Source organism: Peromyscus maniculatus, chromosome X (genome assembly GCF_049852395.1).
Source record: "Peromyscus maniculatus bairdii isolate BWxNUB_F1_BW_parent chromosome X, HU_Pman_BW_mat_3.1, whole genome shotgun sequence".
NCBI lineage: Eukaryota > Metazoa > Chordata > Mammalia > Rodentia > Cricetidae > Peromyscus > Peromyscus maniculatus.
Window position 1 is genome coordinate 140,948,847 of NC_134875.1, and position 25,697 is coordinate 140,974,543.

General features: G+C 44.6%; 1 protein-coding gene across 8 annotated transcripts in view; it reads left to right on the forward strand.

Moving 5' to 3' along the window:
- The first annotated feature begins 23,354 nt into the window (after positions 1-23,354).
- The window catches only part of Fam120c (family with sequence similarity 120 member C), a 131,513-nt gene continuing 129,170 nt past the window's right edge, over positions 23,355-25,697 (forward strand). For 6 of the 8 annotated variants that reach the window (XM_015987493.3, XM_076561951.1, XM_015987486.3 and 3 more), the window contains exon 1: positions 23,372-24,416. In XM_015987493.3, coding sequence (XP_015842979.1) covers positions 23,733-24,416 — 684 coding nt within the window. In that variant the 5' untranslated portion in view covers positions 23,372-23,732. Of the gene's footprint in view, positions 24,417-25,697 lie in introns of all 8 variants that reach the window. The other 2 variants (XM_006993977.4, XR_013048041.1) reach the window with 2 other exon arrangements.

Sequence of the window (25,697 nt, forward strand, 5' to 3'; positions counted from 1 at the left end):
ATTTAGTTATATATGTGAACTCTCCTTTCTTAATTCGGGAATGTAGCATTATAGAATGCTGTTAAACCTAATTTTAACCCTTTTTAACATTGACTTTTTTTCACTTTTATTTTTGGTAAGCCAAGTGATCTACCTTTCAGCAGTTGTCTGGTTTTGATTCTTCGAGACTGTGATTTTTATTTTAATTTCTACCCAACTGTTGTTGAGTATTTTGTTTCCTGGAATTTTGTTTTGAAACAAAAATAAAGGCTGTGTTAAATGACTATGTCACCTTATTAAAATTCTCTCAGTTACTGCGGTCATCGGGCTTAAAATGGTTCTTTATCAAATATAATTTAGCAGATTTACAAAATGTAGTCTTACAGATTGTGTGGGCTTTGGAGTGAGGGGAGCCTGCCTCAGCCACATGTTTCCTGTTGATTTACATGCAATTCTAATGCTCTTCCAGTGGGCCCCCCTCCACATTTGCAAATGAGCCAGAGTTGTAAACTTACATCTTAGCTAGGGTTTCAATTGTGAATTCTTAATTCACACAACAGCCCGAACATCAGTCTTTCACTTTTTATGGCAAATTTTCAGGTGGGGAGACAGAGTTTTTTAAGGGTCATATGGCTAGTAAGTGGTAAAGTCTACCTCCAAATCCAGCTATGTCTGACTCCATAGCACACATATGTAATGATCCAAGTATATTGCATAATGGCATACATAATAATCCAAGTATATTGAGAGCACATTGTAATTGTTTGGATTCATATGTGCACTCTTTACATATCTGTCATGAAACTGTCCAGTGCTTATTCCTTACAAAAGAGTATTTTCTTTCCTTCCAACAATGTTGGGCCACCTTTAGAATAATACATTTGGAAACCTGCCTCCTATCACCTCTCACTCACCAGTGTACTATGACTTAAGAGACTATAAAACCGTGTCAGGGGCTGAAGAGATGGCTTAGAGGTTAAGAACACTGGCTGTTAAGCCAGAGGTCCTGAGTTCAATTCCCAGCACCCACATGGTGGCTCCCAACCATCTGTAATGAGATCTGGCTCTCTCTTCTGGCCTGCAGAAATATATGCAAACAGAACATTGTATACATAATAAATAAATAAATCTTTTAAAAAAAACGTGTCAGAGCAATCACTTGTTCACTTATTTATGTAGAAGAAATATGCATATGTGAAGAGCCCTGGAGGAAGAGTAATAAGACCTATCAGAAATGTTAATGGTGTGAGGCATGGTCACATGCCCCTTTGGTCCCAGGCCATTTGAAGGCAGAAGCAGGAGGATTGCTGGACCCATGGAGTTATAGGCCAGCCTGGGGAAGATAGAAATAGCCTTTTTGAAAAGAAAGAAAAGAGGAGGAAAGGAACAGAGAGAGAGGAGAAAATGAAATGAATCAAGATTAGATGATTTGGGCAGGGGGGAGGGGTGTTTCAAGACAGGGTTTCTCTGTGTGACCACTCTGTCTGTCTTGGAACTTGAGACCAAGCTGGCTTCACACTCACAGAGATCCACCTGACTCTGCCTCTCAAGTGCTGGGATTAAATGCATGCACCACCACCATCCAGCGTCTTTGAAGTTTTTTGAAAATATCTATTTTAGCCACTTGTGCATACCTGTAATCTCAGCACTCAGAAAACTGAAGCAGGAGTTCAAAGCCAGTCCTGGCATGGGACCTTGCATTGAATAAAATAAAGTCTTGCCATGATTCAGTAATTCAGAGGCGTAGTAGATGCATAGTAGAACAAGCATGGGCAATTTGATTTTGTGAAATGAGCTGGTTACATTAAGTGACATGTAAGGGCAGTTACCCTTATTTCTCATTTCCTGAATGTGCTTATTGGATATTGCTAATGTGTTGCACAATCAACTTGTGCTTGAGAAACCAAGCTGGTTGGAATAGACCTAATTCTTATTATAGTTAATGCAAGTATATTTTTGGAGTCCCTTAAACCTGGTTTTGTGTTCCAATTTATAAAGCTGGAGAAGTGCCTAGCTTTTACAGCTTCAGTGAGGTTCTTGTCAGTTTAGCATTGTGCCTACTACATAGCTTTTGCAACTAATAGTAACTACTATTTAAGGGACCCCACAAATCTCTCCTTTAAAAGAAAAACATGACCAAACATAACCCAATTATGTTCTTCCATTTTGTATTATTACAAAATTACTAGCAATGGGTAGTTTGTAGACAAACCAGGTATATCTAGCTAAGAGTTTTAGAGGCTCAAAGTCTTTTTTTTTTTAAGATTTATTTATTTATACATACAGTGTTCTGCCTGCATGCCAGAAGAGGGCGCCAGATCTCATTACAGATGGTTGGGAGCCACCATGTGGGTGATGAGAATTGAACTCAGGACCTCTGGAAGAACAGACAGTGCTCTTAACTGCTGAGCCATCTCTCCACCCCACAGCTCAAAGTCTTAAGATTAGGCAGATACATCCATTCAGCCCTCTGAGAAACACAACCCCACACACACACACACACATTCCCCCACACCTCCCACAGCCTTCTGCATTGCAGCATGGCAGAGAAAGGGGAATGGCTGGGTCTTTGAAGAAGGGACAAATGTGTGTGGTGGCCTTGTTCTGTACACCAGTGAGAAAAACATTTATCCTTTCATGAGGACAGTGTCCCCATCACCTCATTTCAGTGAGGCCTTCCTACCTCCCAAAACTGCCACACTGGGAACAACTTCCAGTACAGATGCATGACGGTAATCCCAGCATTCAGAGGGCAGAAACAAAAGATCACTGCCATTTCAAGCCCAACCTGGGCTACATAGTAAAATCTTGATTCAAAACAAAACTCCTTTGAGAGCTAGGCATGGTGACACATACTCCTTTAATCCCAGCACTTGGAAGGCAAAGACAGGCAGATCTCTGAATTCCAGGCCAGCCAACACTATATTGTAAGACCCTGTCTCAAAAAAAAATCCTTTGAGGAATACAAGCCATGTCTAAACAATCAAATTCTACTCTTGAACTCCAAGATCCATGTCCTTGACACAATGCAAATTGTATTCAGTTCCAGGGGCCAAACTAGAAAATCCCAAATTTAATCTGAGGTTCAAGAGTCATAATGTGATATTGAACCAGGCCTGGTAGGAAATTCTAGTTATTCCAGCACTTGTGAGGCTGGGATAGAAAATTCACCTACAAGTTTGCAGCCAACCTAGGCTACATAGTATTACAGACCAACCTGAGCTACAGAGAAAGACCCTATGTTAGTCAGTGTTCTATTACTGTGAAGAGACACTGACCATGGCAACTTTTTTTTTTTTAGACAGGGATTCTCTGTGAAACAGGCCTGGCTGTCCTAGAACTCAGTCTGTAGACCAGGCTGGCCTCGAAATCACAGAGATCCACCTGCCTCTGCCTCCCGAGTGCTGGGATTAAAGGTGTGTGCCACCACCCCTGGCTCCCACGGCAACTCTTATAAAGGAAACCATTTAATTGGGGCTTGCTTACACTTACAGAGGGTTGTCCATTGTTGTCATGGCAGGGAGCATGGTGCCACACAGGCAGACATGGTGCTGGAGAAGTTGAAGTTCTACATCCAGATCTTGCTGTCTATACAGCAAGAAGAGAGAACAAAATACTGGGACTGGCTTGAGCTTTTGAAACCCCAAAACCCACTCCCTGTGACATACTTCCTCCAACAAGGCCACACCTCCTAATCCCTATCAAGTAGTGCCACTCTCTGATGACCAAGCATTCAAATATATGAGCCTTTGGGGGCCGTTATTATTCAAACCACCACAGACCCTCTCTCTCTCTCAAAAAAAAAAGGTGGGTTCACTAGTTTACATCTGTAATTGTAGTGCTTGAGAGAGGGAGGCAGGAGGATCAGGAGTTCCAGGTTATCCTCAGCTATGTAGATTCAAGACCAGCCTGGGATTCATAAGACTCTATGTCTCTACATAAATAAATTAATTAAATTAAATAAAGCAAAAACTGAGTTTGAGCAATTTGTCAGACATGTCAATTGGTGGAGCCAGATATGGCGACTCACTCCCATAATCCCAGCACTTGGGAGACTGAAACAGAAGGATCATGAGTTTGAAACCAGCCAGGACTACAGAGGGAGACCTTGTCTCAAACAACAGCAAATAGATGGGGCCTGGAGAGATGGCTCAGCATTTAAAGGATGCTCTTGTAGAGAACCCAGGTTTGAATCCTAGCACTCACCTGGTAACTCACAACCAACTGCTGATTTTAGTTTCTGAGAATCTGACACCTTCTGTCCTCCATGGACACTAGGCATGCATGTGATGCATAGACATACATACAGCAAAACACTCATACACAAAAATATTTTTTTTTCTTCTTTTTTTTCAGAGCTGAGGACTGAACCCAGGGCCTTGTGCTTGCTAGGCAAGCACTCTACCACTGAGCTAAATCCCCAACCCCTCACAAAAATATTTTTAAGTTAAAAATATTTAACTAGACCATAGTTATCTATTTAATCAAAATAACAATAAAATATTTTAGTGCTGAGCATATAACTGAGTTGGTAGAGTGCTTGCCTAGGGATGCTTGAAGTCCTGAGTTCTATCCTTAGCACTGCACAAACTGATTGTATTGGTGCACACCTGTAATCCCAGCACTTGGGAGGTAGAGGCAGGAGATTCTAAGTAGTCCTTAGCTGTGTAGTGAGTTCGAAGTCAGCTTGGGATACATGAGACCCTGTCTCAATTTTTAAAATTTTATTTTCTATTCTCTTCCTTTTAAATTTTCAACAATAAGATATTTTAAAGGCAAATACAAACATGTTATATATTTGTAAACAAAAATGTAGCTCTTTTAATATTGCAAAGATTCACTTTTTGAGCAATCAGACCTGATAGATAACATCAAGTATAAGAAATTACCTTGGGGCACTGGAGAGATAGCTAGTGGTTAAGAGCACTGACTGCTCTTCCAGAGGACCTGAGTTCAATTCCCAGCAACCACATGGTGGCTCACAACCATCTGTAATGAGATCTGATGCCCTCTTCTGGTCTGCAAGGACACACGCAGGCAGAATACTATACACATAATAAATACATATTTTAAAAAAGAAGAAGACGTTACCTTGATAAAATGCAACATCTTTTTTCCTGAGGCCCATCACTTAACCTTTCACATTCCCAGACCTAATAAACTGAATACAGCCATCACTTTTGAAGGAATAAGAGATGCTTTATTCTGAGCCAAATATGAGTGACCTGGGAACACAGATTTAGGTTGCCTTCAAAGAAATCAAAGTCAATGCATTTTCCAAACACAGCGGCGGGGGGACAGCAGGGCAGGACTTCCAGCAAAGCATGAAGACACCACTAGAGGTTGTTAGATGCTATCGGATGACTTTTAAATTTTGATTTTGAGGAAGGATTTTACTATGTAGTCCGTTCTGTCCTGAAATCCACCTCAAATGTATGGCATCATCTCTCTTCGGTCTTCTTAGTGCCAGGACTATAGGCATGCAACCAACATGCCCAGCTCTCCGTTGTCATTTCTTGTTTGGGGATTAGTGGAAGTTAGTAGTCTGCTAAAAACTGAGTTCCAAAGTTCCTGACAATAAAAGAGATGTTTGATCAGACAGTGGGAACAATTAATGGCTATTATGGGGACTAAAGATAGCCCAGGATAATTTGGCTCTGAATCTGCAACATTCTAATTCTCTACAATTGGGAAATTCCAATCAATAAACCTGTGAATTTTTATCATTAGTGTCACCTTTTGGGTAGAACTTTAGTTTGAAGTTCCAAATAAATTTTATTACTTTAAGAAATAACTAAGCTAGGGCTGGGGAAAGGGCAGTGGATAAAAGCACTTGCCATGAATGCCTGAGGACCTGAGTTCAGATCTCCAGAACCCACATTACTAAGTAGGGCATGTGTCTATTAATATCGCAGCGCCCTCTCCTGGAAGATGGGAGGCTGAAACAATGGGAGCTTCCCTCCATGTTGCATGGAGTATGCATGCAACAGCAAAGAGACCTTGTCTCAATTAAGGAGAAAAGGTAGGACCAATGTTGTCCTCTGACATGTGTCCTCTGACCCCCAAAAGAACTCACACATACATGTACTCAAATATTACATATTCTACAGACAAAAAATAGAGAACTCTCCCTTTTGTATCGTGTGCTATTAATACTAACATCGATCTTTTTATAATGCTGATTTTAATAAAACTATAAAACTACATTTCATCTCAGCCATTTTTGACCAAACAAGATATTTCCACAACAACCTTTTTTAAAGTCCCCTAAGTTTTTCCTTTTCTTTTTTCTTGGTAATAAAATACATCTTTATATCTGTGCTTTTGGTTTTCAAGACAGAGTTTTTCTACATAGCCCTGGATGTTCTGGAACTTGCTCTGAAGATCAGGCTGGCCTCAAACACGCAGACATCTGCCAATCTCTGCCCCTCAAGTGCTGGGATTAAAGGTATGCGCCACCACTGCCTGGCTGTATGCCTTTCTTTATAAAAATAGCCTACTCCCTTGCACAGAGTTCTAGCTCATAATTTCCAATAGTTTAATTACACATGTTAATTATAATTTTTGGCACTGCATAACCTTAATTCCTAATGAAAACTAGAAAATATTGGGAATTATCTTTTATCTATATTTTCCATTTTGTAACTTCTAGAGATGATTTTTCATATTTGTGAACATGCCTACATGTTTAGTTTCATTGTACTATATAAAGAACAACATGTCATACAAATAAAATTATATGGTGGCTGGGTGGTGGTGGTGGCGGCGGCGGCGGCGGCGGCGGCGGCGGCGGCGGCGGCGGCGGCGGCGGCGGCGGCGGCGGCGGCGGCGGCCACGCCTTTAATCCCGGCATTCGGGAGGCAGAGCCAGGCGGATCTACAGAGTGAGGTCCAGGACAGGTAACTACACAGAGAAACAAATACATCTATGCATGCAATAACAATTAGTGAAAAAAGAGGCCATGAATTTGAAGAAGAGCAGGGATGGGCATCTGGGAGGGCTAAAAGTGAGGAAAGGGAAGGGAGAAATGCTGTAATTAAATTATTAATCTCAACAATAAAATAAAATGAAAAAGAACAACATCCCAAAGGATATAAACTTAAACTCAAGATTACTTAGTATTTCAGCATTCTAGCTCACCCACATTTTACCACTTATTTTCTCTTTAAAGTTTTCAAATTATCCTGAGGCTACCTTTTTACATCCTGGCTGACCTGTCAAAAGTATCTCCCGACTACACAGTTGTCCCCTAGAGGAGGGGATGCACTCAGCTCTGCAAGCTTCATACTAAGGTTGTGGCAGGCAGAACACTCTGCACCCTCACCCTTTTGGCAGAAGGGAATTAAGGTTGCTAGTCAGATGAATTTGAAATAAGATCCTGGATCACCTGAGTATGCACTTCACAAAATTCCTTAACCAGAAAGTGGCAGAAGAGTCAGTGTGGAAGAGACTTGGAAGCCACAGACTGCCACTTGGGAAGGAAAAGGCCACAAGCCAGGAACATGAGCAGCCTTCAGAAGCTGTGCAACACTGCTGCCAGAGCACCCACAAAGGAACTTAATTTTGTTGAACTTGACCTAGCCCAGAGGGACCAGTGAGTTGTGACCAACAATTGTCAGATGGTTAAAAACCACAAGAAGCCACTGTGCATGTAATTTGTTAGAGTAGCAAGAACCAGGAACTAAGGACATGGCCCTGTTTTTCATTTCCTAAAAGTCTCTTCATCGTATGTCCTTCCTAAGGGGAGTAGATGCCATCCCATGCAGATGGGTTTTCAGAGGCCAGCCTGTCAGTGAGTCAGGGAAACTGCTCCAGTCCACGCTTCTGTCCACGTCAGCAACAGGATTCTGGCCCTGGGTGTGTGTCCCTAATGCCAGGCTAAGCTGAAGTTAACAAAGGAGCACTGGGAATCCTCTGGGCCCACGTTGGTGCTGTCCAGGTGCTTGAGGTGGATTCCACGGTGCTTTCTGGATTCTGGTGTTCGTTCACAGCACAAGAGGCATTCTCCAGTACCTAGTTTCTTATTTTTGTTTTTCAGACTGGCTCATTTATCCCAGACTGCCCTCAAACATGTAACCGAGGACCTTGAATTCTTGATCCTCCTGTCTACCTCCTCAGTACTGGGATTATAGGTGTGCCACCACACTTGGTTTATGTGGGCCTTGTACATGCCAAGCAAGCATCCCACCATGAACTGAGCCATGTCCTCAGCCTCATCTGCTATTTGGTTGTTTGGTTGTTGTTTTTTTAGTGACAATTTTTTCAATTCCTTGGGGTGGTAGGGACTGTCAGCAGATTGGCCTCAAATATACAACAGAAACCCTGGTTTTATATGTGTAAGCACATGAGTTTATAGATAAATGATTTTAATTTCTACTTTCTGAGGTTAGTCATGTATAGTGTATAGTGTTTCAGAGAAAAGATTAATAAAACCCATGATTAAAGCAAAAAAAAATAAAGTTTTCAAATTATCAAAAGATTTTTGAAACTGAGTTCAAGTGGCTATCTACTATAAAACACAAATATTATTAAAAAGTTCATCTAGAAATATCCCATTTCTGTCTCGTTGAGTTTTACTTTATTTTTTTAGACAAGGTCTCATGTAGCCCAGACTGGCCTTGAACTCACGATGTAGCTGAAGACAGCCTTGAATGTTTGATCCTCCTGCCTCGACCACCAGAGATCAGAGATTACAGGAGCCACCACCCACAGGGTATGAGCTACTGGGTTTGCAACCCGCAGCTTCATGCATGCTAGGCCAGCACTTTACCCAGTGAGCCACAAACACAGCCCCTCGGGTTTCTTAATTATACTTGAATTGCTTGTGGAGATTTTGTGAGACAAACTTACCCTTAAGGTTTACTTGCTTCTTTGGTTTGGTTTGGTTATTGCCGGCAAGTCAGACAAGTACCAAAACCATCACAGAAACAAAGAAACTTTTTTTCCAATAATACTCTATTTACAAAAGGAAACAACTAGATTTGGCTATGGGACCTAGTTTACTGAAACTAAAATGTTTTTTCTCATCTCCTTTTTCTGATAGTATTTCCCCTGAAGTTTTTTGCTTGGTTGGTTGGTTTTGGTTTTTCAAGACAGAGTTTCTCTGTTGTAGTTTTGGTGCCTGTCCTGGAACTCACTCTGTAGACCAGGCTGGCCTCGAACACACTGAGATCTGCCTGGCTCTGCCTCCGGAGTGCTGGGATTAAAGGCGTATGCCACTGCTACCTGGCAAAGTTTGTATTTTCAAAAGATAAGAATTATGTTCTTCAGAAGACCAGGTAGGAAATGTATGTCTCAAAGGCTCATAGAAGAAAATGCAAGATTTTTCCAAGACAGAATTTAAGGTGCATCACATTGCAGGCAGATTTAGAATGAGTAAGCAGACAATATGAAATTATGGGGATGTGCTCCAGTATTTTACAAAGCAGTACATAGATGGCAATAGGCTAAGGTTCTGAAGCCGGACTCCTTCCTTGATGTTTGGTCTCAGTGATTTTCCATCCCTTGACTTCCAGGCCAAGAAGCTAGGGAGGGACTTGAAGTGGGACATATCAAAGATTCAAGGGAAGTGGGCAGGAGAGCAAAGATGGCGAAAGAACAGAGGAAGACCCGCAGCAAGTTGAGAGAACAGGGGTGAGTGGAACAGATATGGAGGGAAGCTGAAGTTTGCCAAAAGGCTAATGAAGTTCCACATTATCCACGAAGGAAGGAATCGGACGCAGGGAGTATGATAGTCAATTCATTCCGAAGGAATACAGTGCAAACGAGTAACACCATGGCCATACATGGTGTTCTCAACGTGTACGAGGAAGATCCAGCCCCACTTGAGGACAGCAGTTCTCTCTCAAACATAGCCTACAGCCAAGCCTGGTGGCTTATGCTGGTAAAGAACCTCAGCACTTGGGGGGCTAAGGGAGGACTGGTGATTATGAAGCTACTCTAGGCTACATAGTGAGTTCATAATCATTCTGAGCTCCTATCTCAAATCGTTGTTTCTCTTAGAATCTCAGCCACAGGCTTTGAAGTAAATCACAGCTATCAGATGCCAGAGACTGGAGAGGTTAAAAAAAAGTGTGATATGTTGTCTTACTTATCAGGTTCACAACTGACACTCCTGTAACGAGAGGCTGGAAGTACCTACACCATGTCGCCTGAACATGTCTAAACTCATCTTGGAAGTTACAGGCAGGGCTTTTACCTGTCATACTCAAGGCTCTGACTTCTAGCCTGAGCCATGCAGAAAGTAAGTGAATAAAAGGTTATTTCACCAAAGTTGTATTTCTTTACATTTTGATGTTTGACACAAGGTCTCACTATATAGCCCTGCCTGGCCTGGAACTCACTATGTAGACCAGGCTGGCTTCACATTCCTCTGCCTCCCCAGTGCTAGGATTAAAGGTGTGGACTACCACACTCAGCTCACTGAAGTTGTATATCACATGAGAACCTTCAAAACAGAAGATCCAAATTTTATGCTTAGGTTCACTGAAGGATGGGCAGCCATGGTGATGGAACAAAAGGATAGGATGGATGTAATGCTTGCAGACTCAGGAAAGAAAACCCAAGCGTATTCATACCTTTCTTTCTCGTAGCATTCTTTACCCAGAATACAGGGCAGGACCATTCAGAATGAAGATCCTCTGTGAAGGTGGGAGAAAGGGTGAGACTTTTCTGGGTTTAATGGCTTGTTTGGGGAAAGGGGGGCTTCAGTTTCTATGACCTGGGGAAAGAGGAGTTCTAGTTTCTACAGCTCCTTTCTAGGGAGGAAAGGGGAGTGGGGAAAGAGGGGAAGGTCAAAGTCACAGGTCTCCTTTGCCTCTGAGGCTGCTTCTTAGGCCTTCCATTATCTTTTAGCTCCAAGTATTCAGAACACCAGTGTCATAATTTGATGTACAATTTTCTGAGCCCCAAAGCGTGTCAGATACTGTAATAAAAATGTCAGTCATATGGAAAAGCAATTAAGTTGGGAGATAAGACCAACATATAATCCATCTGAAATATACTAGCATTAATAAACACCACCAGGTAAAATAATGAGATGACAGAATTGTATCTGGGACTAAAGAGTTGGATGCTGAAGTAGTCGAAGGGAGGATAGATGGGCCTTTGATAGGATCTCAAGACAGGCAGATCTCAAGACAGGCAGATCTCAAGACAGGCAGATCTCCAGACAGGCAGATCTCCAGACAGGCAGATCTCCAGACAGGCAGATCTCAAGACAGGCAGATCTCAAGACAGGCAGAAGGTGAATAGCAGAGATGATGAGAAGAGCAGGGCTTGGGTTAGACCAGTGTAGTAGAATAGTATTTGAAGGTGTTACTTTACACCTGATTGGTCTAATAAAAATCTGGATGGCCAATAGCAAGGCAGGAGAGAGAAGAAAAGAAATGGAGGAGAGAGATCAAGGAGCCAGAGGAGGAGGAGGACATCAGGGCCCAGCAACACAGCTACACAGCAAGCCACAGAGTAACAGTAAGATTTACAGAAGTAAGAGAACGGGAAAAGTCCAGAGGCCAAGACAGACAGGTTAAGTTAAGGAAAGTGGCAAGAAACAAAACAAGTGGAGGCTGGGCATTCAAAATTAAGCATAAGCCTCGGTGAGTGATTTATTTTTTAGGAGCTGAGTGGCAGGCCCACCAAAAAGAGAAAAAGCAGACAACAACAGACCGGTGGTTCTCAACCTTCCTAATTCTGCGACCCTTTAATACAGTGCCTCATGTTGTAGTGACCCCAATCATAAAATTATTTTCATTGCTACTTCATAACTGTAATTTTGCTACTGTTATGAATCATCATGTAAGTATCTGATATGCAGGATGTCTGATGTGTGACCCCAAAGGGGTCATGACCCACAGTTGAGAACCACTGGGAGAAATGGAGGGAAGGCTAACAAAAAAAGTTTATCATTGGAAGGGCTTAGTACACATTACATGTTTCAATGAGGAACTGTGCTTAGGAATTTAGTGGCAACAAACCCCTTCCCCATTCATTCCAGCTCACTGCCTCTCAGCCCTGAATGCGAGAGAATCACCTGGAGAGCACTTTTTATATTCTAAAACTAGTGTTTTGGTTACACCACAAAAGAGTCTGCATAGCAGTATTGAACTATACACCTAACAATGTCTAAGGTGTGTGGTACTACATGCCTGTAATCCCAGCATTTGAGAGGCTAAGGCAGGAGGATTGCCCTGAGTTTGAGGCCAGCCTTGGCTATATCATGAGTTCCAGGCCAGGCTGAGGTATAGTGTGATACCATGTCTCAAAAAGAAAAACAAAACAAGAAGAAAGAAGATCAATCTTTCTGGGGGTCGGGGAAAGAAGGTAAATTTTTGCTCTGTATATGTAACACACTTAAAAGTAAGAATTTAGGGGTTTAGGGATATGGTTCAGTAGTTAAAAGCACATGCTCTGCTTGAGAACCAGAGTTCAGATCCTAGCTCCCGTGTAACACGCAGGAATCCCCACAAATGCCTATAACCCCACCTCTGAGGGGGCCGAGACAGTACCACTGTTGGAACTTGCTAGTATCAAACTAAGCCGAAAGATCTCTGCATGTGGATATGCATACACCTGTGTGTATGCACACACACACACACACACACACACACACACACACACACACACACACACAGAGATATGTATACCTATACTGTGGTGATATATTGTGTACCCTAATAAAATTTGCCTGAAGATCAGAGGGCAGAATAAGCCACTAGATTAAACATAGATGCCAGACAGTGGTAGCACACACTTTTAATCCCAATACTTGGGAGTCACATGCCTTTAATCCCAGCACTAAGAAGGAAGTGATAAGGCTAGACGGAGAAAAGTATATAAGGCGTGAGGAGACAGAAACTGGAGCCTTTTCAGGCTAAGGAGCTCTAGAGGTAAGAGGTGGCTGTGGCTTGTTCCTTTGTATCTCTGATCTTTCAGCATTTACCCCGATGTCTGGCTCTGGACTTTTATAAAAGACCTATTAGAATTCGTGTTACATAATACACATATACACATACACTCACATACACACACAGACACACAGAAATTCATCTTTTAAAAGAAAATTTAACTGAGCAGTGGTGGTGCACAACTTTTATCTCAGCACCATGGAGCAGAAGCAGATAGATCTCTGTGAGTTCAATGCCAGCCTGATCTACAAAGTGAGTTCCAGGAGAGCCTGAACTGTTATGGAGAGAAACCCTGTCTTGAAGAACAATAACAAATAAAAGAAGAAAGAAAAATATTAAAACTATGGTCTTTGCCTCATCTGTCTAATTAGTATTTAAGAGACCAGTATGTCACTACATTTCCCAGACTGGCCTCCATCCCCTAGGTGCTTGCCTGCTTCTGTGCCCTGGACGGCTTCTCATATACAGTGCCTCTGTTCAGCTTCTTATACCTGACCTTGCCGGCCCTGTCTATCCTGCCCATCTACCTGTCACAGTAGCTATCTACATCTGCATTCCCTTCTACTTGCATAGGCAAATGCAGCTCATGACCAAGCATGTCAACTGCCATCCCTGCTAAGAAGAGACCCCTCATAGCCTGATCAGGACTGTTATCATCCTAGGGACAAACATGGTATGCTGGATGCCAGGCTAAGGTGGCGCTGCTCCTGGCAGTCTGGGCTGTAAGTCCTACAGTGTGCTGTCTGTGAAGAAATATTTCCCACGCCTGGCCAAAGCCAACTCATTGGTTAAGGCTGTGATATACTCCTGCAGAGATGTTGAGATGTGTAGTACCTTCCAGAACTCCTTTGCTGGATGTGCCTCCATTGGTACTCTCAAAATTCTGCCCACTTCACATCCCCTGCCTGGATGGGTGCCAACACCTGGGCCATACTTTGAGAACATTCACCTGCTGATTCTACCTTGGCCTATAGGAGGAGGCAGCAGGTACCATTACCAGTCATCAGCCACTTGCAGAGCCCCAGGATCTACCCAACCAGTGGGGCACACACTGATCTGTTGTGGTCCTGCGCTGTTTCTCAGGACCATAACTCTGTGTGCTTTGGGACACAGAGATTTTTTTGGGTCAACTCCGAGCACCCAGGAGAACACTGGATAGGTCATGAGAATCTGGCTTTTCAGTCATCACCGATTTTAGAGGTTTTTAAATAGCCTTTTTAACTTCTACTGTACACCTCTGGTATAGCCTATGGACTGCTTTCTCCTACATGATGCTATCGGTGCACAGGGTGGGAGAGAAAAGAGCTGTCCTATACTATGCCCCGCCAATATGACTGGATAACAAGGATGGAAGCATGTCTTCCTAAGGCTGATGCTTTCTTATTTTTTATTTTTCTTTCTGAGACATAGTCTCCTGTAGCCCAGGCTGGTCTTGAACCACACTATATAGCTGAAGATGAACTTGAGGGGCCTCTCAAGTGCTGGGACTGGGGCTCTTTTTAGCGGTTCTGAGAAACCTCTGAAGGCTGGCCTGTCTTCATTAGTAAGATGGTTATCCACAAGGACAGCACGTTATGGAGGAAACCTTTCCACCATGAGCTCACCAAGCACCCTTGTCATCAACTCAGATCATTTGTCCCTGTGTTTTGGAGTCATCTACTATGATTGGGGCTGGCGGGAAGCCTTCCACATTGCATCCCCTCACCATGTTCTCATTCCTCTGTACTTTCTGTTTCTCGTTTTTGTTTTGTTTTGAAGACAGGACCTGTGTGGCTCAGATTGGCCTTGGCCTTGCTGTGTAGGCTGGCTTTGAACTCCTGCTTATTCTTTCTCCATCACCTGTCTGCTAGGATTACAGGTGTGTGTCTCTGCACCCAGCTTCCGCTTGCATCTGTTTCCTCCTGCCTTTGCCTTCTTCTCCAGCCGCCTCTATTTGTCTTCCTCCTCTGGAACCTGGGGTGGTTTCTGGTCTGTGTGAACCTCTTCATCCCATATGCCCTCTTTTGAGTTTGGTTTTTAATTTTTTTTTAAAGATTTACTTATTCCTTATGTATAGTTTTTCTGCCCGCATGTGTCCTTGCAGGCCAGAAGAGGGCGCCAGATCTCATTATAGTAGTTGTGAGCCACCATGTGGTTGCTGGGAATTGAACTCAGGACCTTTGGAAGAGCAGTCAGTGCTCTTAGCCGCTGAGCCACCTCTCCAGCCCGGTTTTTAAACTTTCACTTTATTTTTATGTTTATGTAGTAGGTATGAATGAGTGTGGATCCACGGCACGCATGGGTGTGCACACGTGGGCCCTGGAAGAAGGCATCAGAGTGGGAGTTGCAGGCAGTGGTGAGCTGTTGTTGTGAGTGCTGAGAAGTGAGCACTGGTCCTCTGCAGACACAGCAAGAACACTTAACAACTGAGCCATTTCTTCAGCCCCATCTTTTTTTTTTTTTTTAACAGAGTCTCACACTGTACATAGCCCAGGCTGGATCTCCCTATGTAGCCCAGCCCAGCCTCAAACTCTTGAGAGCATATTCCCATCTCAGCTTCTCTGTTTATAGGACAGGCCTGAGCCAGCACCTTGAGATGTGGCCCATGGTCACACAGCTTGCAAAGGGCACAAATATGCATGAGAAACTAGAGAGACCCCTTGGGAAGGGGCTTCAGTGTCCCACGAAGTCTGGAAATAAGTTACAAGCTCAGCTGGACTTTCTCCTCAGTTCCAGAGGTCTTTAGATGTGCCAGCCTCATAATAAGGCCCCTCCACTGCCCAGAGAGACCCTTGGCAGGCATTGTTGGCCATGATTTGGGTTCTCTGCTCCCACCTCACCAGAAAGGACTCAGGGGTATATCTCCACTTTAGATTAACATACTGAGTGACAATAAGAACTTGAATCTCAGCCGGGCGGTGGTGGCGCACACCTTTAGTCCCAGCACTCGGGAGGCAGAGCCAGGCAGATCTCTGTGAGTTTGAGGCCAGCTTGGGCTACAGAGTGAGTTCCAGGAAAGGCACAAAGCTACACAGAGAAATGCTGTCTCGAAAAACCAAAAAAAAAAAATAAAATTGAATCTCTGTCTTATTTAGGGCCAAATTCTCTTTTTTAGAAAAACATCTGTTGGTGTGTACTTGCACATGCACTTGCAAATGTGTGCCACAGTGCATGTGTGGAGGTCAGAGGATAAGTCCCAGGGGTCAGTTCTCTCCTACTAAGTGGGTTCCTGAGAACTGAACACGGGTCTTTAGGCTTGGCAGCAAGTCATTACCAGCTAAACCATCTCACCAGCCCCTGAGACCAAATTCTTAAGCCATTTATGCACCCATTTCAGTGGAACTAAAAGTGCCTAGCTCCTTCCGTCTTTTGTGTTGTGATTGAACCCTGGGCCTTAAATGTCCTAAGCAAGTGCCTTGCCACTGAGCTAGAGCCACAGCTCACCTTCTGTGTTAAATGGATCTAGCCTTCACAAGGAGACAACTCCTGCCGCCTTTTCTGTCTGGAAGCAAGACTGAACTGAGGGGCTGTGCAGTGTTCAAGGGTCAAGTAGGGGATCAGGGCTCCTAGAGCCCAAGTTGCTGGAGGACGACAATCCAGGAACTTTTCCAAGTCCATGAAAGATGCATACCCATTTCCGTGGAGCTCCAGACTTCTTGAACACACGTCACTTTGGGTATTGAGGCTGCCAACCAAATGGCAAATTGGGATCCCCATAACAGCCTCTAGAAGTCAGCTCTGTCTCGCCCATTTTAAGTGGCAGCTCTTACATCCTCATCCTCCAGGTTCTGCTTTGGGATCTGTCCTATGTGCTTGTCTGTCTTGGGCTGGGTTTGGTTTTGTGTTTTCGGTCTGTCTTTTGCCAGGGGACATGAATTTGCTTTTCTCTGCTGGCCTAGGAAGTTTTAAGCAAGTCCACACCGCAAGCTGTCAGCCCCTCTGTGCAGTGCTGCACAAGTGGCCGACCTTTTGTACAGGACACCATTCTTGGTAGCCTCTGTGTGCTCTATTCCTGGTATTGGCGCCAAGCCCAGGGTTCCTTCTGCAGAGAGAGGGCTTTCCCGGTTGTTAGGACACAGGGCTAATGTCACTCGTTTCCATTTACTGCTGTCCTCTAGGAAGTCTTCTTGTGCCTGCAGTCCTGTCACACCATGTAGAGGTTAAATTTCCTCTCCAGCAACAGAAGAAGGGCTTCCTAGGTAAACTGTGGACCCTTACTGAGCCTCTGAAGTCTGTCCTTCAGCAACCAGATGGCAGGAGGTTTCCAGTCTTGGGAGAAGGGGTTGTTGTCCACTCTTGTTGCATGAATCCTAAATGGTCTTTAAAATAAAAACCTGAAGCCGGATATCAGGGTGAATGCTGAAAGATCAGAGAAGCAGAGCAAGCCACAGCTACCACCTGTTATCTCACCAGCTCCTCAGCCTGTGAGAACCGAGTTCCTGTCTCCTCCCGCCTTATATCCCTTTCTCTGCCCAGCCATATCACTTCCTTTTTCAACGTTCTTAGTGCTGGGATTAAAGGAGTGTGATTCCCAAGTACTAGAATTAAAGGTGTGTACCACCACTGCCTGGCTGTTTCTCTTTTAGACTGGATTAATCTCATGTAGCCCAGTGTAGCCTTGAACTCACAGAAATCCAGACAGATCTCTGCCTCCTGAGTGCTAGGATTAAAGGTGTGTGCCACCACTGCCTGACCTCCGTAGCTAACTGTGACTGGCTCTGTCCTCTGATCTTCAGGCAAATTTTATTTGTTCAAAATACCACCACATAATCTATTCCTTTTCTTTCACTTGAAGAGCTTTTTATAATGTTATGAATCCTAACCATTAGAGACTAAAGACCTATGATGATTCAATCTGACTTTGGGGAATATCCACAGGAAGGCACACAGCGAACACAAAATTGTAGCCATATGCCAGCACTTTCTAGCTTTGCGAGTATGTAAAGGAAGAGAATAAACAAACAGATGCGGCCACTTTTAAACTGGATCTTGGAAAAGGAATAGAAGTGATTTCTCCAGTGGAGAAAAGCATGAGGTTCTGACCTCCCTGCCATCACCACAAGCCTGTCTGTGCCTGTCAGCCAGATGAAAGGGCCGAGAATGCTCCGAGGGAAGAGGGGCTCCTGGTGACCTGCATGATGGGGCTGTGGCTGTGGGTAAGAGGGTCAGTAGGAAACCCCACAGTGGTTAGAAACTCAGAGATTTTGCAAATGAATTGCAAATGAATTGATAACACCATGACGGTCTCCTCCACGCTGGGCATGATGGTTACCATCTTGAGTATCTCATAGAGAGTGGGGAAGCACATGAGGCTGGCTGCTCCCTTTCTCAAGGATATGTAAGTCTGTTCACAATGGCTGCAGGGAAGAAGATATGTCAGGAGCATGGCGGCATGTCAGTCACAATGTTCCTGTCAGCAAACCTGGATAAACTAATTGGTTCAACAACAACAAAAGCACCCTCATTCTTCCAGTAGCCAGCTCTGTTCTTGTAGTAGTATCGAACCTGTTAAAGAAATTATTGAGTCTCTTTCACAGATGCAGTCAGAGTTCAAGAAGTTATGCAACTTGTTGGAGCTATCTCCCTAAGAAGGAGCTGAATGGTATTGAAATCCAGGCCTTGATTCCGGGGCACACCTCCTTCTGCTTCCAGAGCTTTGGCGCCTGTCCTTTCTACCTTCTCTATGGCCTATCACCACCATAGTTTCCCCTGGATTGCATATGCATGTTAGTAAAACTCATGTGTCTAAGTCAAGAGAACAAATTTGAACAAGTTTTAGCAATAAGGGAATTTATAAAGATGGAGGCCTCACAAAATCCAGGGACAATGCAAATGGGTCCTAGGAATAAACAAAGGTATATATTTTGATATACCCAGGATTCACTTCTTCTCTTCTAACTCTATCCCAAATTCTCGTGGAAAGTACATTAAAGGTGGTCTCATACAGCTAAAACAATAAATTATAGGACGTAGTAGAAAAGGAGTGCACAGAGACAATTCAGTAGTTTACCCATAATGCTCTTCTTGGTTGCTCTAGAAACGTTATGCCATTTTCCCATATATACAATTAGAAACATGCCTACCTCAACCAAATCCATGGATAATTGCAAGTCATGAGCAACTACTAATCTAGATATAATGGCATCACGTGAACATACTCCTTCTTCCTCTAGTTCGGTTACAATGAAATGTAGCTCCTTGTAATCTTGCAATCTCTGATAAATGTAGCTTCCACCAATAGATTAATGTGTGACAGTATAGAAATAAGTGCAATCAAATTTCCCTTTCAGGGAAGGGGAAGTCACATATTGATTCATCACTAGATCTGAGAATGTACCTTTTCACCTGGATGGGGATAATGGAAATAAATCACAGGTATATGAAAACCTATGGGAGTCTTTTGCTTATTATTTTCTTACTTAACCAGGCTGTACTTAAGCCGGGATTATGATCAAAATGAGGTTCTTAAATTTGGAAATGTGTTTGAATTTCCCAGAGGCTAGAGGGGTCTGCAAAATGCACCAGTACATTCCTTTCATACCCCTGCACTAAGAGATTTGACCTAATTAACAAGGCCTCTAGCAACCCAAGGTCAAATCACTAGGATAATTCAGTGTGGCATTCAGGAACAAGAGGGCTATCAAGGAATTCTGTTTGTTGTACCCCATAACTGATCCACTTTAGAGTATTTACTAAAAGGGGCTTATCATTGTTTATCTTTCTTCTGTCCCTTAGAGATGTGTACATCTCTCATATAACTCAGGAGTGTCTTTCCTAAGGACCTGTGAGACATTCCTTGGAAACCTACTTGTCAGGAACAATAGGGCCTCTGTCTTTCTGTCGCTGTGTTGGTAGGATAGAAATCTAATTGCTAGCCAGCATGCACATTTGGTCTAATCACATTTATATTGATCAGACCTCTCTAATTTTTTTTACTTCCTTGATGCTATTCCACACCCCCCGCCCCGTTTCCTCTTGTATTTCCTCATTCTCCCACTCATCTCTGTGCAAATGGAACCAAAGCTCAGCTCCTTCCCTTACCAGCAGTAAGTAGTTTGTGAATAAAATCTGTTTACAACACTTATGTCTGGCTTTGTTTATCTTTGACACCACTAAAATCACAGAGTTCTGGTCCTACACTCAGTGTCTCTAATGTTGGAAATCAAGCATTGGGACTGAGAAAATCCTGTTCGGAACAATTCACAGGTTTTGCTGATGTGCTGGTCCAGAATTACTACTCTGGATGATCAATTACGATCCTGATTTACCAGATGTGATTTTCTACTGACAAAAATACTCTAAATCTCTATTTGAGTGTCTATTGGTTTCATGTTGGGAGATCTTCCAGTAACAAGTGTTAACAGGTAGTAAAAATCTTGTTAGTCTCCTTTCTCTTCCTTTCTTTTTTTCCAGTGCTGGGGATGGAACGCCTTGTCTTGGGCATGCTAAGCGGGTGCTCTACCAATGTTGCAGCTTCCATTTCTTAGCACTCTAAGGATGCAGCTCATTCTCTCTGCCATTCTGCTCTTGAGCAGAGACACACAAGGAAATAGTAAGCTGAGCTCATTGCTGCTTTGGTTTGTTTTTGTTAGTGGTGCTGAGGAATGGAAGCTGGTAAGGACTCTTACCACTGAACTACATGCCCAGCTCCAGGGCTTCTCTTTTGAGTCCCAGGAACAATAAATAACTGCTATACTGCCATGTCTTCCAAAATGTCCACTCCCTTCCCATCAACGGAGGCTAGAGGACTCCCATGTTTATCAGTTGCACATATTTAGGGTTTGTCATTTGCCACCCCTCATTCCTGGATCGGTTATTCTTTTTGTAACCAAATGCAATGAGCTCGTGTGTTGGTGAGTGCAAAGACAAAACAAACAAGCACAGCCAAGACATAAAGGAGTGGAGAAAGATTTATTACTCAAAGCAAATGAGACCATGCGTGTCTCAATCAGCACGGCTTTGGGATTGACCTGACTGGGGCAATGGAGAAAGAAATGACAGGGCGCATACCGAAAAGCTGGGATTGGGTGGGCCTTGCACTCTGATGGAGAGCCAGCTGCAACAGCTGGCAACTCAGCACCTTTATCAGGTACAGCAATAATGGGGAGGCCATTAGCTAATCTGGGTAAGGGAATCTCTGTAGGGGAGCAGTCCCAGGCTGCAGTCACTGGGGAGGAGGAAGCTGTGCTTGATACTTTCTGCACCCACTCTCAGCATCATTCCCATGGGGCTGAGGCATTGGGGTCCTCAACATGGCTGTACTTGTGTCGTCAATGCTCATTCATACAGGGGACAATCTCTCCCCACGCATGGGAGGTAATGCCTAAGCACTGCCTTCTTCGAACAAAGGAATGAGAGCTTAGAGAGCCTACAGAGTCATAGATGAAAGCACTTTAGCTTGGGCAATAACTGTGTGCATGCTCGGTTAAGGAGCACGGTCCCAAGTGTGCTGTTTCAGATCATCTAAGAGGGAAAGATACAAATCTTAGACATAGCTCAAGTTTACAGAGTGTTAAAAGGGTTAAAATGGGGAAGAGGAATAGATCTGGGAATTCTCAGCTTTTATCATAAAGTGTTAGCTTAAAATAAAGGGAAGGAGACATTGTGTTCATGCGTGTACAGGTGCACTTGTGTGTCTGGGTGTGCATTCATTCATATGTGTACCTGTGAAAACCAGAGGGCAAAATTTGGATACCATTCTTTAGGAGTGCTCCAGCTCAATTTTTGAGACAGGCTCTCTTATTGGCCTGACACTTATCAATTAGACTAGGCTGCCAGGCCACTGAGGCCCAGGAAGCCACTTGTCTCTGCTTGCCCAGTACTGGGATCCCAAGTGCACTGCACTGAGCCTGGCTTTTTGCTGTGGTCTCTGAGGACTGAACTCAGGTCCTCATGCTTGCAAAGCAAATGTTTTGACCAGAGAGCTATCTCCCCAGCACAGAAAGGTAGATTTTTAAGATGCTTGGAAGGTAGATTAATATAGACGTTTGCCTCTAACGGTGTCTCATTTGTGGCTAACGTTTTCATAAATGGCTTATTGATTCAATTCTTTTTGTGGTTTGGGGGGTTTAGTTTTTTCATTTTTTTTGTTTTGTTTCATTCATATCCCTGACTTAATTGGAAAACATAAGCTTCAAAGTTGTGGCAATCCTTCTGCCTCAACCTTCCAAATGTTGAGCTTACAGCTGTAAGCCACCACACCAGGTAGAATATGGCATTATAAGACTATGTGAACATGATAGTATTTGTTTACTTTCTTGGTTCCTGGAAATCACTAGGTAGCCTCAGTTGGCCTGGATCCTAAGGGGACTGTCCTGTTTCAACCTCCTGAGTACTGGGGTTGCAGGCACATACCACCATACCTAAGACGACAGTTTTTGGTTTTGCTGTAACCTTATTAATTAACAAGGAGAGGGCCAATTTCTAGGAAAGGGATGCTGGGCAAACTATCTAGTAAGCACCTTTTACTAAAAACCTCCATTCTCTCTGTCATCCCTTCTGGCTACTGCCCTTATTTTCCCTTTGATTCGCCATCCCTGCCATTCTGGATCCACTTTTCTAATTCCTTTCCAGGATTTGTAGCTTGTTTGTATTTTCATCCTAACAGACAATTCTGACGTCATTCATCACGATCGCTTCTGGACTCTGCACTTTCATGTTCTGTCGGTCACGTTTCAGCAAATTCTAAGCCAGATGAGACTATTCTTCAATGCAGATCTTATTTTCTGCTGTATTCTGGCTGAAGGGGTGGGCCCTAAAAGCTTGACAGCAGACAGACACTACATGTATTTCATTGGGGAAACATGCTGAAAACATATTTTTCAAAAGATTGTGAACAAATTAGAACACTTGCAGCTATTCTGAATTGCTCCCACATGGGCAAATTCACTAGGTTTGAAAGCAAATCCCCTAACCATATGGCATAGCTTAGTGAGTACCAATAGGGTCCAGGTTGTAGTTCAATTTGTGTGGATATTTTATCTCTCTGACTAGAGATCCTGGGGGCAAATTATAGTCAATTTCATTTTGTCTGTTCATTGTCTTAGGTAAATGTTTTACCATTCCTAAGGGAGACAACTCTTCAAAAAATGACAGTAGCTAAAACAATAGTAATGGTTGTTATGTTTCATGTGTGTTCTTGTCCATTCATTTAGAGTTACGGCATGTCATCTTTTCTATGAAAGGGAACTTTAGCTCACTTTAGCCAAATTCAATCAATCCACTGTACTTCCTTTCCCATGATGCATCACCTCCATTTCTTTCCCTGGGAATGGCAGTATAATTTCCCGAGGCAACTCGGTTAGATACTAGGCGTTCTGGTGCAAATCCTATACACACATTTTCACGTCCTGCTTCTTCTGACGTTGTGCACATCAAGGCCTGACATGGGTGGCCGTCAGGTTCTTCCACTGCATCCTGAGGCCATCCGGGAAAAGACTACAACTCCCAGGATGCCCGTCCGCCCCGCCCCGATTCCCCTCCCCCAGCTAGAAAGCGAGTATCACAGAGAAGACGAGGCAACATGGCTCCCGGAGGTGGAAGGCAGAAGCTTCACCCTCTCTGAAGCAGTGAAGAAGAGCAGCGGAGGGGAACGGAAAAAAGAGAAGTGACTACGACTTGTCGTCGCTTTTATCTTCCCAGCCTCTTCTGGGTCTGGTCAGCCTCACCTCTGCTCTCCACCCGCACCCAGTCTGTGGTCTCCTCCCCTCCCCGCCCACGTTCCCTCGCCCCTCCCGTCGCGAACCCTTTCCCCGCCCCCCCTCGCCCCTACCCCCCGCGGAGTGCGCACGCGCCCGCCTCCAGCTTCGCGCGGGGATCGCCGACTGGCCCGCTTGCGCAGCCGCTGTTCCTTCTGCCCACGGAGGAAGCATGGGCGTCCAGGGCTTCCAAGAGTTCCTGGAGAAGCGCTGTCCCGGGGCTGTGGTGCCTGTGGACCTCCTCAAACTCGCGCGCACCGTCTCGCGCCAGCAGCAGCAGCAGCACCTGCACCGCCAGCTGCCGCCGGCAGCCCTAGCGCCGGGGGCTCCACGCATCACCAGGGGCTCCGCTCCTCTGCCGCCGCCGCTCCCGCCCGCCGCCTTTGGCCCTTACTCCGGGGGCCCGGGGCCGACTCGGCACCATCACCCTGCTCACCATTTCCACCATCACGGCCAAGCGCCGCCAGGGCTGCATCCGCCGCCGCCCCCTCCGCTGCCTGGGGCTCGGGTATTGGTAGACGCGGGCTCGGCGCTGCCGCGGCTCTATGGTGGCTACCAGACGGATTGGGTTTGTGGCGGCCAGTGGAATGCCATGCTGGGCTACTTGTCAGCGCTGTGCCAGGCTTGTGCCTATCCGGGCGGCGACGGCCTGGAGCTGGTGGTCATGTTCCCTGGGGGCCTGGGGAAAGACCGACTGGCCGAGTGGGGCCGTCGGTGCCAGGCGGAGCGGCAGACTGCGCAACTGATCGTGGGACACGTGGGCAACAAGGGCACCCCTCCACCGCGGGCCTGGTTCCTGCCACCTGCCTGCCTGAGCCACTGCGTGAGGCTAGCACTCATCCGCTTCCGGGTCAAGGTGAGGGAGGGGTCAGATTTTAAATGAAATGTCCCACACCTGTTCCTTCCAGACTAAACACCTAACCATTTACTGAATTACCTGCCACTCACTCAATCAGCTAACCTGCTGGCGACCATTTTATCCACCTGTGCCCCCTTCACATGGCCTCTTACCAATTCACTTACCCTACATGGCTGTATCTCTATCCATGTCATCATAGTAACCCCCTTTATATTTACTTACCCAATTGGCCTACCTGTTGGTTTTAGCAGAATTGACTCACAATTTCTTTGGGGCTTCATGTCTCTCTTGCTGTCATCTCCCTCAAACTGAAATATGTTTTTTTTCCCCTTCATTTTCCAGTTGACACCCCCCCCCATATGTCTTTTCAACCTCATGGCAAATAAAACAGATGTTAGTGGAACACCTTTCTTCGATAGTTTCCCCCATTTGACCTAAAGCTGCTTTTTTACCCTTCCATTGAATCCTTTTCATTTCAGCATGCTTTTAGCTTGGCATGTCTTAGCCCAAACAAACAATCCACTGATTGAGTCACTGTTCAGGAAGATGAACATGCTGAACAGGGGGTTTCAAAGACTGGGGGCTGAGCCACTGTTCCTGTCCTTGGAAGATCAAATATGGAATATTTATTTCCTGGTGTAAATATGTGTGGTGACTATGCTTTCTGGTATAGACAGTAAGTACAGTACCTGTTTGGATTGGTGGGTGGGGTGATATCTGTGGGCTAAAATGGTCCAGGGAAACTTCCTGAAGATGACAGACCTTATCTGCGTCTGTCAGAACTGGCTGGATTCGAATGGTTCACGGGTTTTGGAGGAGGTTGTTTTAAATAAAGAAATCGAGCAGAAGCAAAAAGAAATACCAAGTGTGTGAGGCCCCATGGGCTGCAGTGTAAGTCCAGTCTGTGAGTAAGTCGGGCCGCTGCCTATGGAGCTCGGGGAAAGCTTGGCAGCATCCCCGGGTCTTGGCACCACTGCGATTACGCTGTTGCTTTCCCATACTCTTAGGTTTCAAGTTCCTACGTGTAGAGAATAGCAAGGCTTGAGAAGCAAGGAGGTGGGCAGGGAGAAGAAACAGAAAAACAGCAGCGCAGGCTTAGGTAGGAGAAACTGCCAACTCATTTCTCAACCCGAGTTCTGGGGGATGGCCTCTCAGGATTGGGGGTTTGGGAATTCAGAGGCTAAACAGGTGGCAGCTGGTGGAGTAAGGAGGAAATGGAGACGGAAAGATCTGCTACGTAGAGACGTTTGCAGTGGTAATAGAATGTGATTGGAATCC